The sequence below is a fragment of the Neomonachus schauinslandi genome, chromosome 9 (assembly GCF_002201575.2).
Source record: "Neomonachus schauinslandi chromosome 9, ASM220157v2, whole genome shotgun sequence".
NCBI lineage: Eukaryota > Metazoa > Chordata > Mammalia > Carnivora > Phocidae > Neomonachus > Neomonachus schauinslandi.
Genome location: NC_058411.1, coordinates 10,652,746 through 10,670,475, shown reverse-complemented (window position 1 = coordinate 10,670,475; position 17,730 = coordinate 10,652,746). Strand labels below are relative to the sequence as shown.

Genomic DNA, 17,730 nt, shown 5'->3' with positions numbered 1-17,730 from the left:
GGGTGACTGGGTGATAGACACTGGGGAGGGTATGTGCTCTGGTAAGCGCTGTGAATTGTGCGAGACTGTTGAATCTCAGATCTGTACCTCTGAAACAAATAATGCAATATATGTTAAGAAAAAAAAAAAAGATGATAGCGGGGGGGAAGAATGAAGGGGGGAAATCGGAGGGGGAGACGAACCATGAGAGACGATGGACTCTGAAAAACTGAGGGTTCTCGAGGGGAGGGGGGTGGGAGGATGGGTTAGCCTGGTGATGGGTATTAAGGAGGGCACGTTCTGCATGGAGCACTGGGTGTTATGCACAAACAATAAATCATGGAACACTACATCTAAAACTAATGATGTAATGTATGGTGATTAACATAACAATAAAAAATTTTAAAAAAGTTTTTTGAAGATTTTTATTTATTTATTTGAGAGAGAGAGCGAGCACAGGCACGGGGGAATAGCAGAGGGAGAAACAGACTCCCTGCTAAGCAGGGAGCCTGATGCGGGACTTGATCTAAGGACCCTTGGGATCAGGACCTGGGCTGAAGGCAGACGCTTAACTGACTGAGTCACCCAGGCGCCCTACTTGTTTATTTTTAAAGACTTCATTTATTTATTTGAGAGACAGAGAGCTAGAATGTGGGTGAGAGGGAGAGAATCTGAAGAAGACTCCGCACTGAGCACAGAGCCCAATGTGGGCCTCGATCCCACACCTGGGAGATCATGACCTGAGGCGAAACCAAGATTGGACACCTAACCAACTGAGCCACCCAGGCACCCCTCAAAGTCTTCTAATAAATCAAAGTCATTCCCTTCGTGGAGACATATTGAGTAAGGCTAGCCCATGTTAATTTGTAATAGAAACTGTTATTTTTTTTCACCTAAATATATGAAAAAATAGTTGGAGGCAAGAACTTTCTGGTCAGTTACATACACTCCAAACTCAGATTCAGTCTTTAGGAGTTATTTATAAAAAGGTACCATTTGGGGCGCCTGGGTGGCTCAGTTGGTTAAGTGACTGCCTTCGGCTCAGGTCATGATCCTGGAGTCCCGGGATCGAGTCCCGCATCGGGCTCCCTGCTCGGCAGGGAGTCTCCTTCTCCCTCTGACCCTCCTCCCTCTCATGCTCTCTGTATCTCATTCTCTCTGTCTCAAATAAATAAATAAAATCTTAAAAAAAAAAAAAAGGTACCATTTGTGAGCAGTGCTTTCCACTGGGAAGTGAGACTGAAGGGTTCTTAAACACCTTTTGTATTATTTGTATTATCTGAATATCCAAACATCAGTACATCTCTTATATTTTTAGAAACAAAACAAAGGGGTGCCTGGATGGCTCAGTCGGTTAAGCATCTGCCTTCAGCTCAGGTCATGGTCTCCAGGTCCTGGGACTGAGCCCCGCGTCAGGCTTCCTGCTCAGCGGGGAGTATGCTTCTCTCTCTCCCTCCCTCCCTATGGCCCTCCCCATTGCTAGCTCTCTCTAATAAATAAAATCTTAAAAAAAAGAAACAAAACAAAAAATGTAATTATTAAAATAAAGTAACTCTACATATTGACATAATTTTTGCAAAGCTTAAGTGTGAAAAAGGCAAAATGATAATATGTATAATGTGGTACTATTTATGCTACAACATAACAAGATATGCATGTGAAATACACACACACATTCACATACATATAAAGTAGATGTGATTAGAAGTGGCTTCAGGGAAGAAACAATGCAAGTATTTTTACCTGCATCTCTAATAACAGGAAGAGCATCTCTATAATAGGAAGAACAACAGTAGCTACCATACCAGTTACCATAAAGATTGTGAGGTATTCCACACAATAACAGCTAAATAATGTCATTACTAATCTATCTTAATTCTTGGAATAGTTTCTTCCAGCCACTTTCAAAACCAGAAGGAAACGAACACCTGTGTGTGGTCAAAGTCCCTTCTACTCTAGACATTTTAGGAAATAAGTGTAATATTTGGTTTTAAGGCAAAAACTTCAATTCTGTATCTCAATATTGTATTTGTACAATGCTGAGGTTCTTTCTTCTATCATTTTCCTTCCTCAATCACTAATGTCTTCCCCCAAATAACCTGCAGCTTGGATTGCATTAGTTTGTACTCCTTGGCAACAGAAGGTGTAAGAGTAGTCAAAATTTAACTATGGCAGAGTCAGAAAAACAAAAATAAGTTGGGGCTTTAGGAAAAGGCAACAATTAGGCGACTTCTCTTAGTGTTTCTATGAGAAAAAGTGACTACAATCGAATCAAAGTGGAGTGGGAGTTTACACCAAACAGCTTACCACCATGGGAAAACTCTATGGACCATTTTTTATGGTCTTGTTTTGCCATCCAATGTTCAACGTTCTCTGCAATTGTAATCCTATGTATCATAGCTGAAAAAAGTCTGAATCTGGTAATTTCTTTAGACTTTGGAAACTTGGAACCGTGCTGTCAAATGATGTGTAAGAAAAATAACTCAATTCTTATCTTTAGAAACTGTCTACCAGGGGCACCTGGGTGGCTCAGTCGTTAAGCGTCTGCTTTCGGCTCGGGTCATGATCCCAGGGTCCTGGGATCGAGTCCCACATCGGGCTCCCTGCTCGGCGGGAAGCCTGCCTCTCCCACTCCCCCTGCTTGTGTTCCCTCTCTCGCTGTGTCTCTCTCTGTCAAATAAATAAATAAAATCTTAAAAAAAAAAAAAAAGAAAGAAACTGTCTACCAAAGAGTTAATGTAATTCAGTTTTTAGAAAGATTTTATTTGAGAGTGAGCAAGGAGCCCAACTAGGCTGATCCCAGGACCCCAGGATCATGACCTGAGTTGAAGGCAGATGCTTAACCAACTGAGCCACCCAGGCGCCCCTGTAATTCAGCTTTAAAAACGTTTGTTAAGGCCCCCCCAAATGCAAGCCAGGCATAGAGCTTGGTGCCCACACTTCTGTGAAGAGAAAGGAATAAGCTCATCTGAGGAACCCAGGAAGAATTTATATGGTGAGTATGTGGCAGAGCCAGGATTGGAGCACAGATCTGACCCCAGACTTCATATTTATAAAATACCATTAAATTTGGGTACCGTTATTTATCTGTGAACCTGAGCAAATCTCCAAGCTCCACAGGGTTGTTGTGAAGATGAAACGAAAGACATATATGTAGGGTGCCCATCATGAAGCTAGGAACATAGTGACATTCAAACATGGTTCCTTTTAGTTCTCTTCTCCCTGGTATTGCATCTTGCATAGCAATGGTGTTCAAAAAAATGCTAACCTGAAATCAAGTCTCTCTCTACTTCAGAATACACTGCATTGGGCAACATCATTGCAGATGCTTTCCAATATCCTCATGGTGTTCAGAGTTCAGTATACTCTTTAAATAATAAAAGCTCAGCTCTTTCTTGTCCCTATGTTGTTCAAAGTTTTGTGTCCATATCCTAATGACCTGACTACAGCATTTCATCTTTTGACTGATTATATTAGTGTCTACAAAGTTCTAATTAAATCTCTCAAATCTTGACTATAATAAACACATAATTTGTGTTGGGGAAGAAAACCAAACCAAAACAAGCAAGTCTTCCTGTTTCATCATTTCCCTCAACTGTGGTATTCTTGGGATTTTAGTATGACAGAGAAAAGATTTTGCGTATTATTGAGAAAGGGTTCTAATTGTCCTCAGATTAAACTTTTTGGCTTCAAAAGATTGACAGTCTTCCCTGGCTTCCAAGAATATGTTAAATTCAACTGATACCTATTACATATCAATGGACAACAAAAGAAAGAGTTGATGTGACTTTATTTGAAACTTAAAACTGAGTTTAATGGTATGGAATTATACACCATTTTGACCACCTCTAAACTTATTTTTAAAAACAATGCTTCATATTTATCTTCTAGATTGAGACTGAGCATCTTAATTTTATTTGCAACTTCAACGGTTAAACGTTTATTACACACACCCCCTTTTAAAAAGAAAAAGTTACTCAGTTTTCATAGGTATTGAAGATAACTCAAAATATGTAACTCATTGATTCTACCTGAAACTAATAATACAGTATATATTAATTAAATTGAATTAAAAAAAATTTTAAAAATGTAACTAAGAGTCTACTAAGAGCAAAGTACTGTGCTAGGTTCTTTGGGTGATTCAAGATGATGAAGATTTTGACCTTGTCTTTAGAGAGTATATAGCACACTAGTTGATAGAGGAAATGAGACAGGTACATAGGTAATTTCAAAATAAGTTAGATGTAAGAACCTAAAAGAAAAGTAAAAGAAGTGTTTTAGAAGTTTGCAGGAAGTAGAAAATACTTTTAATTTGGAATGCCTAAGACAAAACAAAGGAAATAACATGTAAATTTAGCCTTAAAGAGTATGGTAGAACTTGGACATTTAGTGGTGAAAGGCAAAGACATTCTAAGACCAAAGAAAAGTGTGAGCAGAGGATCAGAGGTGGAGAGTTTGTAGTCTGTATGAAAAATGGTTTAAGTTCTAAAATAAAAAATGCAGTAAAATATTACATTTTAGAGCTCTACTAATAATTTTTTTTTTTTTTTTTTTAAGATTTTATTTCTTTACTTGAGAGAAAGAGAGGGAGAGAGTGAGCATGAGTGGCGTGAGAGGCAGGCTCTTCGCTGAGCGGAGAGCCCGATGTGGGGCTTGATCCCTGGACTCTGGGATCCTGACCTGAGGTGAAGGCAGATGCCCAACCGACTGAGCCACCCAGGCACCCCTCTACTCGTAATTTTGAGTAAAGAATTTCTTAAACGCTAAGTGTCATTATGATTAGAGATGTGTAACTTGAGAGTCATCTGAACTGCTATTCCTGAAACTGAGATTAATTCTTCATCTATGTTGTATAGGTAACCGAAATCTACATTTTTACTCTTATCTGTTGTTGATAATGGTCTTTAACTTAGCTCCATTATTCTCTAGGAAGTATAGTCCGACTAATTTGCTAAAGAGGAAACAATTACAGATAGAAGCATATTGAACTGCCAGTTCAACTGAACTGAGACAGAAGAATGTCAACACAGAGACAGTGGAGAGGATGGAAGAGGGAGGAAGGGCTTAGTGAGTCGGAACAGTTAGTCTTTAATACTTTGCATTTGTTTTGAATCACACACTCTTGAAATCTGACCAAGTTGCTAAGGGAAAATTAGGTCATAGCTTTCAGTTGTTTCTCTGTTAGATTTCTAACCCAATAAAATATAATCACATGCATTATGACTAAAAATATGGGCAATGCATTATAGAGTCCACTTTGGAACTAGTGTTATAAATACTTTTCATATTCCATAGATCGAAAAATACATTTTTGATCAAGATGAAAAAATAAAATCTGTGGTTTAAAGTGTACTACTGTAAAATGCCCTGACCTGGAATATACACGTAGATATTGGTGCTAATCCTGAGCTATTTTGTTCTGAGGTCAAGAGTATTTATAACAAGGAAATGTAAGTTCTTATGGTAGGCCCAAGGTTGTTAAAATTCATGAGAAAACCTACAGTTCTCCTAAAGAGTGGATTTTTACTCAAAGAATTAGAAATCAATACATATTCTCACCATGGTACTCACATTTTCAGAGGTGTTTATACAGTGCTAAAATCATCGTGAAAGTCAGTGCTCAAACACCTGATCTTTCTTTTGAGGCTCTTCTAATCTAGCCACCTATTTTGGAATTATGTACACTGGTCTTCTTACTATAGGTACTGTTATCACCCAGGTTTCCCAGCTGTAACCACAGAATACAACTCTAGTTGGCTTAATTAAAGAGAAAAGGGATTTATCTGAAAGGATACTGTTAGCCCACAGTTCCCGAGAAAGTTGAAGACCAGACTCAGAAAACAAACAAGAGCAGAGGAAGGCTGCAGAGTGAGCACTGCGGCAGGAAGAGAGCCCAGTGGGTACCCCCAGGCTGCCCACGGCCTGTGACCACCACAGCTCCTGCTCTGTGTACAGGCGGTGGATGCCATCAGTCGCATCACCGCCACTGACCTCTCTGCTTTTCCGCTAGATGTTGCTGCTCCTACCCTGCTTATACAAAGAATTCTCTACAACCCTTGCTTTTCTGTTCTATCAACTCCCATTCAAAAAGCCCAGGTCATGTGCTTAAACATTAACCACTGAGAAGACTGAGAAAGCAAGTATTTGACCTCTTAGGTTTTTACACTGGGGGGGTGGCTTCTGCCCTCCATCAAGACCTGTACCATGAGGAATTTCTCAAAACTAGGAAGAAGGTCGTGATGCTGACAGCCAAAAAAGTCAAATAACTGACACAGGAACACTCATCGACTCAGGAAAGAATGGCTTACTCAGTACAAAGCCCTCTGTTCTCTGGCTAAGTGCTCTGAAGCAAAGTTTGAGTGGTGACCTACCCAGGCCCTTGCCCCCACAGTTTTTAAATGTCTTAACGGGGCCCACATTTCCCTCTTACTCCTGCCCAAGTGGTTCAGCACAAATCAGCTCACGGCTGAGACTCCTCAGAGCTGATGCTTCAATCACTAGTCTGCTATTTTGTTCTTACAACTGGGCCACAGTGTCCTCCCACCTTCATCCCTGGAAAGTGGTTCTCATACTGCTCCCCTCTCTCACCATGCCCACATTTCTGGGCTTGGGGTCAGAAGAGCTGGTATGAGTCACAACCTTATTCACAATCTCAGGAGAAGGCTAGTTACTCATCTCTGAGCCCCACCATACTCACAGGTTGTCAGGGAGACCAAATGAGAGAAAGTAAAAGCCCTTTGTAACCTAAAATGATAAGCATGATCTTACTAGTTAACATTATTGATAGATATGACAAATCCCCCAGTTCTTTAGGATTACGGCCTATCCTATCTAGGTCTCTCTGGTTCTTCTGAGCACTGATGTCATATCTTTATTGTACTAAAAAATTAATTTTGTAATCAAAGCAGTATATGCTCATGATCTAAAAGGTCTTGTAGCTAGTAGTAATAAAAAGCTTATTCTAAAGACAAAACCATCTACCCTATGTCTTTCCTACTCCCAGTTCTGCTCCCCACAGGCACCTCCTCTCAATTTTTTAGTTGTTTCTTCTGGTATTTACCTCTCTGTATTATAATTTTTATTAAATCAATATTCAGTGTTCATATTTAAATACTTCTTATTGTGAGCCAAGTGGCATACCAGAGTTATATTTTCTTCCATATGTAATTTTAAATTTTTCTCGGAGCTATTATTTTCTTCTTTTCCCACTTCTTTTTCTTTTTTTTAAATTTTATTTTATGTTATGTTAATCACCACACATTTACATCATTAGTTTTTGATGTAGTGTTCCATGATTCATTGTTTGCCTATAACACCCAGTGCTCCATTCAATACGTGCCCTCTTTAATACCCATCACCAGGCTACACCCCCTTCCCCTCTAGAACCCTCAAGTTTGTTTCTCAGAGTCCATAGTCTCTCATGGTTCGTCTCCCCCTCTGATTCCCCCCCTTCATTTTTCCCTTCCTACTATCTTCTTCTTTTTTTTTTTAAACATATAATGTATTATTTGTTTCAGAGGTATAGGTCTGTGATTCATCAGTCTTAACACAGTTCACAGCGCCACTTCCTTCATTTTCTATAAATCTACTGTTAAGTCTTCATAAAAGCACCAAAAGACCCATGAAATCTCTTTCAATGTCCCTTGTCATTTAATGTTCCTAGAGCCTTTCACCCTCCTGGTCCAGTCTAGATGTGATGTCTGCTAGACCTACTATATAGCCAGTACTTAGGATTTCCCTTTCTTATTTCCTGTGTTTGACGCCATTTCCTGGATCCCACACTTCTTTGTTCTTGGTTCACTTCATCATTTAGTGGAATACATCCTTCCTCAGGAGGGGTGCAAGGGAGATCAGTTCTTTGAGGCAAGACTGAAAAAAATGGCTTTATCTAGCCTTACACTTGATCGACAGTTTGGCTAAATACAGAATTTTGTGCTGAAAATAATTTTCCATCAGCTTTTCAAAGGCACTGTGCCACTATATCACAGCGTTTGGCTGCTGCTACTGAAAAGCTCAGTACTATTCAGAGTCCGGTTTCTTTGTATGGAACCGAATGTTTTCCTCTCTGTAACATTTTAGAATCTTCTCTTTTTCCCTAGAGAAAGGGATAAAACTTTTTTTTTTTAAAGTAGGCTTGAACTCACAACCCCAAAATCAAGACTCAAGCTGAGATCAAGAGTCGGATGCTTAACCAACCGAGCCACCCAGGCACCCCGGGATAAGACTTTTTAAAACAGAAATCCCTTTAGCTTTAGCAGTATTTCTTATTTTACTTTCTTATATTATTCCTCAGATACTGGCTTCTCTTCCATTTTCTCTGGTATGTTTCTAAAACCACCACTTGTTAAATTGTTATACCTTCTGGCCAATACTATAGTTTTCTTATTTGTCTCCACTGTTGTCCAGCTTTGTTATTTGTTTTAAAGGTTTCTTCAATTTCACCTTTCAATCCTTCTATTATATTTTTAATTTCTGCTATCTTATTTCCAAGAGTTCCTGTCTTTACTCTTACAGTATCCTATTTACGTCTCATTGATTCAACAGAGCACTCTCTTACATAAGGGTATTTTACTTCTGTTGTTTTCCTCTGCTTTCTTCATGGTTTCTGCTAATACTTTGTTCTGACCTCTGTCTCAATTTGGAAGCTTTCTTCAAATGTCCACTGAGCCTTAGACGGGTTTTCATATTTATGAATGAAGCACTAAACTGCTGTGTGGAAGCTCTGTTGCAAAAGTAGGACTGCCGACTACAGTCTTCTCTGTAGAAAAACTGGAAGGCATGGTTTTTTCACCATGTTAACTCCTGAGCATAACTTCATCATGGAACTCCACAACATTGGTCTCCATCAGTCTATATTCTCTTGCGCTGTTCACCATTTCTAGAGCTCTTAATTTTTTATCTTGTATCTGCCTGGCTTAGACTAGAGCAGGGGAATGGGAGTGATTTTGCCATTTACTTTGTAGGCTTTGACATAAATTCAGATTTCAACCTTGTGCTTTACCCCACACCCCCACCCACCCTTTTCGTAGCTATTTCCAGATTTGAAATCTCTCTAGTCTGATTTCTTTAGAAAATAAATCTTAAGGTTTCTTGTGTTTGGTTGGGGGTGGGGGGGTAGAGAAGGGAATTGAAGGGGCAGGTTAGGATTTGCCAAGTGGCACAAGTGATACTGATGTAAAGAACAAACAGATGGACCACTGAAACAAAATGGAAAAAGTACCAACCCAAACATACTTGGGAACTTAGAAAAAAAGGTAGCACAAATCAGAGGAGAATATGGATTAATAAAGGGTACTCAGAAAACCAGCTCACTATACGGAGTAAAACAAAACCCCATTCCTTTCTGACACCACCTATAAAGGTGAACTCCGTGGTGGGGGGAAGGGTTGATCCATTCAGTAGTCAAGACTTAAAATCAAATCTCTCTTTTCCATTTGCAACACTTACCTCTTCTTCCCAGAGTACTAAGTACCCCCTGTGAATTGCCTCTCTTATCCTCAGTAGCCCCCTTTATAGGCTCTAGAGTTACAGACTGCTCCTCTGTTTTCAGGCAGTGATCAGTCCTTATCTGCTTTTCAGCTTCCAAAAATTTCAGTATCCTTTCTCCACTCTTGTTTTCTTCTTGGGTATCTTTGTCCTTGAGGGTTTATATTTGTTTTATTCCTTTACTATACCATTAGGGCTTTGGAAGAGCCAGAAATAAACTTATGTTTAATCTGTGTAGGAAATCAAGTGAAATTAAAGCTCATCCTAAAATGCCAGGCCAGTACCCCATTACCTATTAATTGACCTCCCTAATAGTGACTGCCTACTTGTCTGAATAAAACGCATTCTCAGTGTAGGCCAGGAAGCTGCCCTTTTATCCAAACCACTCTGGCTGTCTGCCTATACCGCCTCTTTTTACGATGCTCTTGAAACTATTAAATCATCTCTCCATCTTGAAGGACGTATTTAGTCTCAAGGTCCCAGCCTCCCTTGACAGAATTTGTTTCTTTTTAAAACTGGGCTTTAACTTTTGAAGTTAAATCTAATTAGGAATAAAAAGTAACAGTCACTAATTCAGAATCATTTACTGAATGCCCACTATGTCCCAGGCATAGGGGACACAAAGATGAGAACAATAAGGTCCTACCCTCAAGCTGCCCAACAGACTAGGCTCACAGCGTTGCTTAACTACAAGTTAAGCCCTTGTCTGAATCATAGAACAAAGATGATTTTGGTGACTATTTTCTTAATTCTCTCCAAAATGGTACATAACTATTACTATGCTGGATACATCAGAGAGATGCTAATTCATTACACACAATATGATGCCTCAGAGTATTACAGGCTTAATCTGCTTGTAGAACTCCTGCTGAGAAAAACCAATTGTAGAATGACAAATAGCCAGATATTTACAATAGTTTGATAAGTGGCATGCATCATCTCACTAATGATAAAATTATAAGAAAATTTTAAAACTGGTAATAGTAAAAATCTGCAAAATATAGTTAGTATTAGGTTTAATCAACAGTTATAAAATTATTTTTCTGAATGTAAATAGTTTTTTTTTCTTTTTATTAAAGATTTTATTTGTCAGAGAGAGAGAAAGAGAGAGAGCACACAAGCAGGGGGAGTGGCAGGCAGAGGGAGAGGCAGGCTCCCTGCTGAGCAAGGAGCCTGATGCAAGACTCAAACCCAGGACCCTGGGATCATGACCTGGGCCGAAAGCAGACAATTAACGAACTGAGCCACCCAGGTGTACGCCCCCCCTTTTTTCTTAGATTTTATTTATTAAAAGTTAGTTTTAGAAAAGAACGTGGTAGTGAATGAAATATGTTCTGATGATTATCATTTAATGGCTAATATTTATTGAATGCTAACCATGTATCAGGCGCCAGTCAGATCACCTAACATATATTATTTCCTTTAATCCTCATAATCCTACTTTACAAGGTTACTATTTTTATTTTATAAATGAGAAAATAGAAGCTTAGAAAGGTGACTTGCTCTGAGGTCAAGCACATTAAAACATGGTAGTGAAGGATTCAAATCCATGTCTGGTTCGAGTCTGAGCTCTTAAACTTCATGGTATAAAATTACTCTCCCAGTGACCAAATATTCTCCTTCCCAAAGAAATGGGGTAAAAATTATGCTGAAGGTATGGTCTGTTATAAACACTAATATGTACAGTATCATAGGCATGGGGGAAAAATAAGGCCTACATGGAGTGCAAAAATAAAAACATCAAATAACCTAAACTCTGTATTTTGAATAATGAAAGGAAACAGAGAGCCATGTACACCCAGGTTTAAGGAATATATATATATATATATACATATATATATTTTACAGTAACCAAGACTAAGGTAATACAAGGAGTGTTATATCTTTATGTGTACTTAAAAAAATACAATTTCTACCTAAATGATAAAAAAAAGTATTTAAACTCACTTAACATAAAAGAACTCTAGATCAAGTATTACCTAAGAGCCAAGAGCTGGCTCACAATTTTACTTTTCACTTAAAACTTAAAACAACAAACCCCCAAAGAACTGTATTAGGGGATGCTTTCCCATTTTTTAAAAACAGCAAAGTGGGGTGCCTGGGTGGCTCAGTCAGTTAAACGTCTGTCTTCGGCTGGGGTCATGATCCCAGCGTCCCACGACTGAACCCCACATCGGGCTCCCTGCTCAGCGGCGAGTTTGCTCCTCCCACTGGCCCTCACCCCACTCGTGCTCTCTCTCAATCACTCTCTCTCTCAAATAAATAAAATCTTTAAAAAAAAAAAAACCAGCAAAGTGTATACAGTACACTTTGGTTTATTATTTAAACATGTCAAAAAACAAAACCAATTTGAGAAAACAGAGGTTATTACACATTTTGGGCAATGTCACAACCTTCAAATTTTTCTGTAGAGGCATTTTCTGACAAATTTGGTTTTACAGAATAAAATAGTGGTAGGTCAAGCTGCTAGGTTATTTTTGATAACATTATTTTCCTATAGTCTGACATCAAAATAGCCTACTATTATTAATGTAATGTTGTTTTAAACTGATAAAAATATTTTAACATTTTAATTGTGGTAACAAAACTAAATTCGTACCATTACTAAAAAGATAATGGTAAAGTAAGATTTCAAAAGATCCTTTATGTAACAGAAATCTCAACTTTTTTCACTCAGGTTTATCAGTGCCTTCTTTTGTATAATTCCTCTCATGTAATTTATTTCTTATTGTTATTAAGCTGGGGCTTTATTTTATTTCTCAAAGTCCTATTAATTTGCTGATTGAGCCATACAACACACATTTTTATTTTCAAGTTAGAAAAATGTGTGTAGCTTTCATTATTCCTTAGTTCATTAAATTCCTGTCTTTTGACCCAGCCATTAACCTTTTCTTTTAATTGGCAACTTCTAATGTTCTTTCAGCAAATACTCATTAGCTAAATTTCTCAAGTAATTTCATGTCATATAGCTTGTTTTCTTTTTTTTTTATAAATATTTTATTTATTTGAGAGAGAGAGAGAGAGCGAGAGCAGAAACACAAGCAGGGGGAATGAGAGAGGGAGAAGCAGGCCTCCTGCCGAGAAGGGAGCCCGATGTGGGGCTGGATCCCAGGACCCTGGGATCATGACCTGAGCCGAAGGCATACACCCAACCCCAACGACTAAGCCACCCATGTGCCCCAGCTTGTTTTCTTTTAAAATACGGCCACTGAAAGCAAAGAATGCATTCTTTCAAGACCACAAATTCCTTTTGTTCCATGTGGAAGGTCTCTTTCCAGCTCTGAAATGTTAACATTCTAATGTTTACCAATAGATAGATAATTCTTTTAATGTTACCTTCATGTTACCTTCATGTATTCATTTGCCTATAACCCCAAAAATGTGACTTTCTGACCTAAAAGTTTTAGTTTATATTAAATGAAGAAGGCTCCTGAGTCTAGCACTGACCGTGCCTTACACACTGTAGGCTGTTGCTGGATATACAAGTTGAGTTTGAAAAGAAGATACAGAATACTTAAAAATTTAAATCAGGGGCGCCTGGGTGGCTCAGTTGTTAAGTGTCTGCCTTTGGCTCAGGTCATGATCCTGGGGTCCTGGGATCGAGCCCCGCACCGGAATCCCTGCTTCTCCCTCTCCCGCTCCTCCTGCTTGTGTTCCCTCTCTTGCTGTGTCTCTGTCAAATAAATAAATAAAATCTTAAAATAAATAAATAAATAAAAATAAAAATTTAAATCAGAAACTCTGCCTAATTCTTTGATTCAAATAAACTTGTATCCAAATGCGACTATTTTCATTTTTGGAATGAATTTGCATTCTTTTTCTAAACATTCAAGCATCAATAAGTTAATGAGTATAAAAATGAGACTAAGTTACCCCAGGAGTCCTAGATCAAGAATAACCATGACATCTGGGAAACGAGGCTAGTTCAAAGCTTGGGTGCAAACAGGGTGCAGGTGGTAGTTATATATTCCCACACCTATCATCTTACATTAGGGAATTAAGAGCCTCACATCTCATCTACTGCTCTTAGTCACTAGTTTTGAATGCTTGGTTTTAGTACTAAATGAACACCCACATTAATGCTGACCCTCAATTCTTTCTCAGATTCCTTAACTACACATTCAAAATAACTGACCCAGGCACATCCCAAACAGTGAAATCATATTGAACAATTTGGAAGACAAATATGTAATTCGAGAAATCAAAATTAAAAACCAGAATTTCATACCTTGTGCAAGCATGTTAAATTCCAAGAACAGTGCTATGTGGTAAAGTTCCATGGCTTCTTCTGCCCTGGTCATGCTTGGCTTCCCTGCGACGAGAGCCTGAACTTCACTGAGACTCCCCACCGAGGGGCTACAGTGCAAAACAGAGAGGTCCACTGCATCAGTATACATACAGTGTAATATAACTTTCGCATATTTTTTTGGTATAATGGACTCATCTAATATAATTCTTGTGGGAGTCCTCAAAGTTCGGTCTGTGATTTCTTCACCAGTCCGTATCCTCCTTTGTAATAAATTCCGAAAAAATGGGGACCGTGCTGAAATAATAGCCTTGTGAGCTTTGAGCTCTTCATCTAAACAGTTCTGATTTCCACCAAAAGCTTCAACCAGTTCAGAGTCTGAAGAAAAACTAAGGACGACATCATAATAACACATGTAATCAAAAAGTCCACGCATATCTACATCAAGGGAATTCGGTGTTCCAAATTCTTCACTAAGCTGAACGAGGATATCAACATTTTGAAACCTTGAGTCCTCCATTCCAAACTCTCCTGTATAAAGGTAGTGTAGCAAAGCAGAAAACATGGGCATGTCTATACCAGCTGTACTGATGTCCATAACAATCTCTGCCCCATACTCCGGTGAGGAAGAAAGCAGTGTTTTAAAGAACGGACACCTTGCTGCCAAAATGGCCCGATGAACAGGAAAACAAGTTTCTTGAAATATTAAGTCTACATCGGTACAATACTTGTACTCATAAAGATCGGCCATATCTTTCTGCAATGTCCGAGCTTCTGGTCTAGCCAAACTGGCTTGTAGAGAAAGCTCCTTTAAGGCTGAAGTTCCCTCATATTCCTCCACTAAAGCATTAACATCTCTAACATCCCACCCAGAGAGGAGTTCTCGCATCTGCTTGGCGTGATCGGCAGACCTATTAGATTTTCGACGCTTAATAAACTTCTTTTTGAGGGTGGCAAGGCCAGAGGTTCTCTTTTTTTTGTCTTGTGGTTTCTCATGGCCATGGTCAAGGCTATATAATTTTGATTCACAACCAAAGCCTTGCTGAGAATAGGATGATGTCCCTAAGAAGGAAATCAAACAAATGAAAATTTGTTTCTTTGTTCTTAACATTCATTTTCAATGTTCACTTTAACACATATTTCATGCTAAAAATTTTTACAGATATTCTTGAACCATTCAAATAAAATTGACTTTTATTTCTATGAAGGAAGTTATTAAAAAGTTAAGTTTACTTCTATATTAAATAAGGAATAAAGACTAACAGAGCAGATTATTATTTACTTGACAAAATGTTTTTGGTTCTCTGGCTATCAAAAACCAGGTTATCACAGATTTTAATCAAGGATTTTTAGGAAATGAGAGTTAAGCAGATTTGTAAATTAAGAATACTACTTGTATGTAAACGTGAAATTTTTTTTTCTTCTTCTTAACTATACCAAGGCTGCTTTGCACTGGGGAAAATAAATGGACCAGGATGCAAGAAGCTTGTATTCCACTATTTTTACACCAATGGAGAGACTGCCAGGTTTCTGAGGGCAACTGGCAATTATGGTTAAGACACCAAAGATTAAAAGTGCTATAGCAGCTTGGTCAGGATAAAAATCATACAAGATAGATTTACATTTGTGGGGAAAAAACCTAGATGTTGCAGAATTATTATCTATAATAACTTTTTCACAGTTCAATTCTCTTTTCAGCCAAAAAGACCACTGAAAACACAATTCTATTTATACCCACAAAAGAAAATGAAAGTAGAAAAACTGAAAGTTACCTATAAAAGTCTGTTGGGCTTGAGAATTTCCCCCTACCCTCGGGGAACATGAATGAGGATAGTTAGATGCATTAGCACCCATTTTCTTCAGTCACTCAGGCATTCCATCTGCTGGTTCTTCAGAGTATAATCCCAGAGGCCTTTACGAACTTTCAACCCTGGATCCAGCAGCCTCTTTTCATCCATTTCTTGGTATGAAACAAAAATAATTTTATTCATTTTTTCAAATGTATTTCAAATTGCACAGTAAAAAAAAAAAGCAAGCTAGTGAAAACTGCTTTTATTTGCAAATGACATGCTGTCAAATTCACATGTAGAAATTTCGGAAAATGTAAACAAATAGTTAAACTTGAATTATGAATCAGTGGTAGCTGCAATTTTGAGCCATAAAATGTACCAATTATATACTTTCTAAGGCAGTGAAAAGTAACAAATCAGACTAATTTAAATATATAATTATGGAAAGAGTATTTCAAATTACAGGGAAAAGTATTTAGAGACTAAAAAATTTTTCAATTTTTTTTTCTTACTCCTTTAGAGGCAACCATCAGTTATTATAATCTAACATTCTAAGCAATTTGTAAACATTGAAGAGGTTGGTGGGAGGGATGGGATGGCTGGGTGATGGACACTTGGGGAGGGTATGCACTATGGTGAGCGCTGTGAATTGTGTAAGACCGATGAATCACAGACCTGTACCCCGAAACAAATAACACATTATATGTTAATTAAAAAATTGTGGGAAAAAAAACCACACTGAAGAGGTTGATACTAGAGGTGGTCCTCCTCATGAAGCCCTGAAATAAAAATACTGCCTTCTATTACCTGATATTATGACAACATGGACAGGTCAGTGCCAGTAAGAGATAATTTTAACAATTACAGAATAAATTCCACACCATGGAACCCTAACTCTCAGAGCTGCCGGCAGAAGATATATGCACAAAGACACTCTAAGATTAGAGAACAGGGTTAATAGGAATACTGTATCTGTTTGGCATCTGGATATATAAAATTTATCTGACTAAAAGGGATAATGGTTTAAGAGAAAACACTTTTTTTTTTTTTTAAGATTTTATTTATTTATTTGACAGAGAGAGATACAGCAAGAGAGGGAACACAAGCGGGGGAGAGGGAGAAGCAGGCTTCCCGCAGAGCAGGGAGCCCGATGCAATACGGGGCTCAATCCCAGGACCCTGGGATCATGCCCCGAGCCGAAGGCAGACGCTTAACGACTGAGCCACCTAGGTGCCCCGAGAAAACACAATTTAAAATCTATTACTGGAATTGTTACAAAACCAACCAGAAGGTAATCTAGCCTCATAATGAAGGATGAAGTGTTTTAACAAATAATAAACACACACACCCCAAATCACAAAAAATATGCTAGAAAACAGAACAGTGTCAAGATTCTTGGAATTTATTTTAATCTGTTACTGACACAGCATAACCTTAGGAATTCAAGTTTAAGAAAATCACTGTTAACATCTGTGCTTCCTTCAATCTTTTTCCATTAAATACATGCGAATTTAAGCATAGAATGATCTACCTATAATGTTCAAGACTGGGAAACCTTCTACAAACTGGATAATATGCCAAGTAACAGTAACTTCAAATCACACACTCACATAAGCAAATTTCTTAGTTGAAATTCACCTACCTACCAAGGAAAACACAGCATGTTAGACTTTTTACTCCAGGTGCCTGCTACTGAAGTCAGAAAGGCTATGGGTAGACAGGGATTTGACAGTGCATTCTGTAAGAACTACCCCGCAAGGAACCCAAAGAGTTTAATATACTATTTTGTAAACATTAAACGGTCAAGAAAATTACTTCCTCCAGCAAAGTTAGTTTTTTTAAAGTTCGGTGCTTAATGTAAGTAAATTCAGTTTTCTATTCTTAAATACTAGAAATGTACAAAAGGCTGCTTTTTGGGTAGTTAATTTTGAACACTGTCAATTTAAAAAAGATTTTTATCATTGAAGTATAGTTGACATTAAATGTCAATTCTTATAAAATGGAAATTAAATCTGCCTGTGTTAATTTCAGTTCAAACTTAAGAAACAGTAAGTCTAATAAATCTTAGTTTTCAAATTGAGCTCCTTAAAAGCTTTAAGGTTCTATCAGGTACTTTCAGTGGTTCTTTAGAAAAAACTAGGGTCCTAGAAGCCAAGTTTGTGGCCTCATTTACAGGTCAAATCCTTTTCTCTCACTGAAGATTTGTAGATAAAACACAAAAACAGGGGT

The 17,730-nt window shown here is 38.0% G+C and overlaps 1 protein-coding gene across 1 annotated transcript in view; it reads right to left on the bottom strand.

The window, feature by feature from the left end:
• Positions 1 to 15,714, bottom strand: part of BTBD7 (BTB domain containing 7) — a 53,804-nt gene extending 38,090 nt beyond the window's left edge. The window contains exons 1-2 of the mRNA XM_021679824.2: positions 15,484 to 15,714; positions 13,694 to 14,773 (exon numbers count right to left, since the gene is read on the bottom strand). Coding sequence (XP_021535499.1) covers positions 13,694 to 14,773; positions 15,484 to 15,565 — 1,162 coding nt within the window. The 5' untranslated portion in view covers positions 15,566 to 15,714. The remainder of the gene's footprint in view (positions 1 to 13,693; positions 14,774 to 15,483) is intronic.
• Positions 15,715 to 17,730: the final 2,016 nt, after the last annotated feature.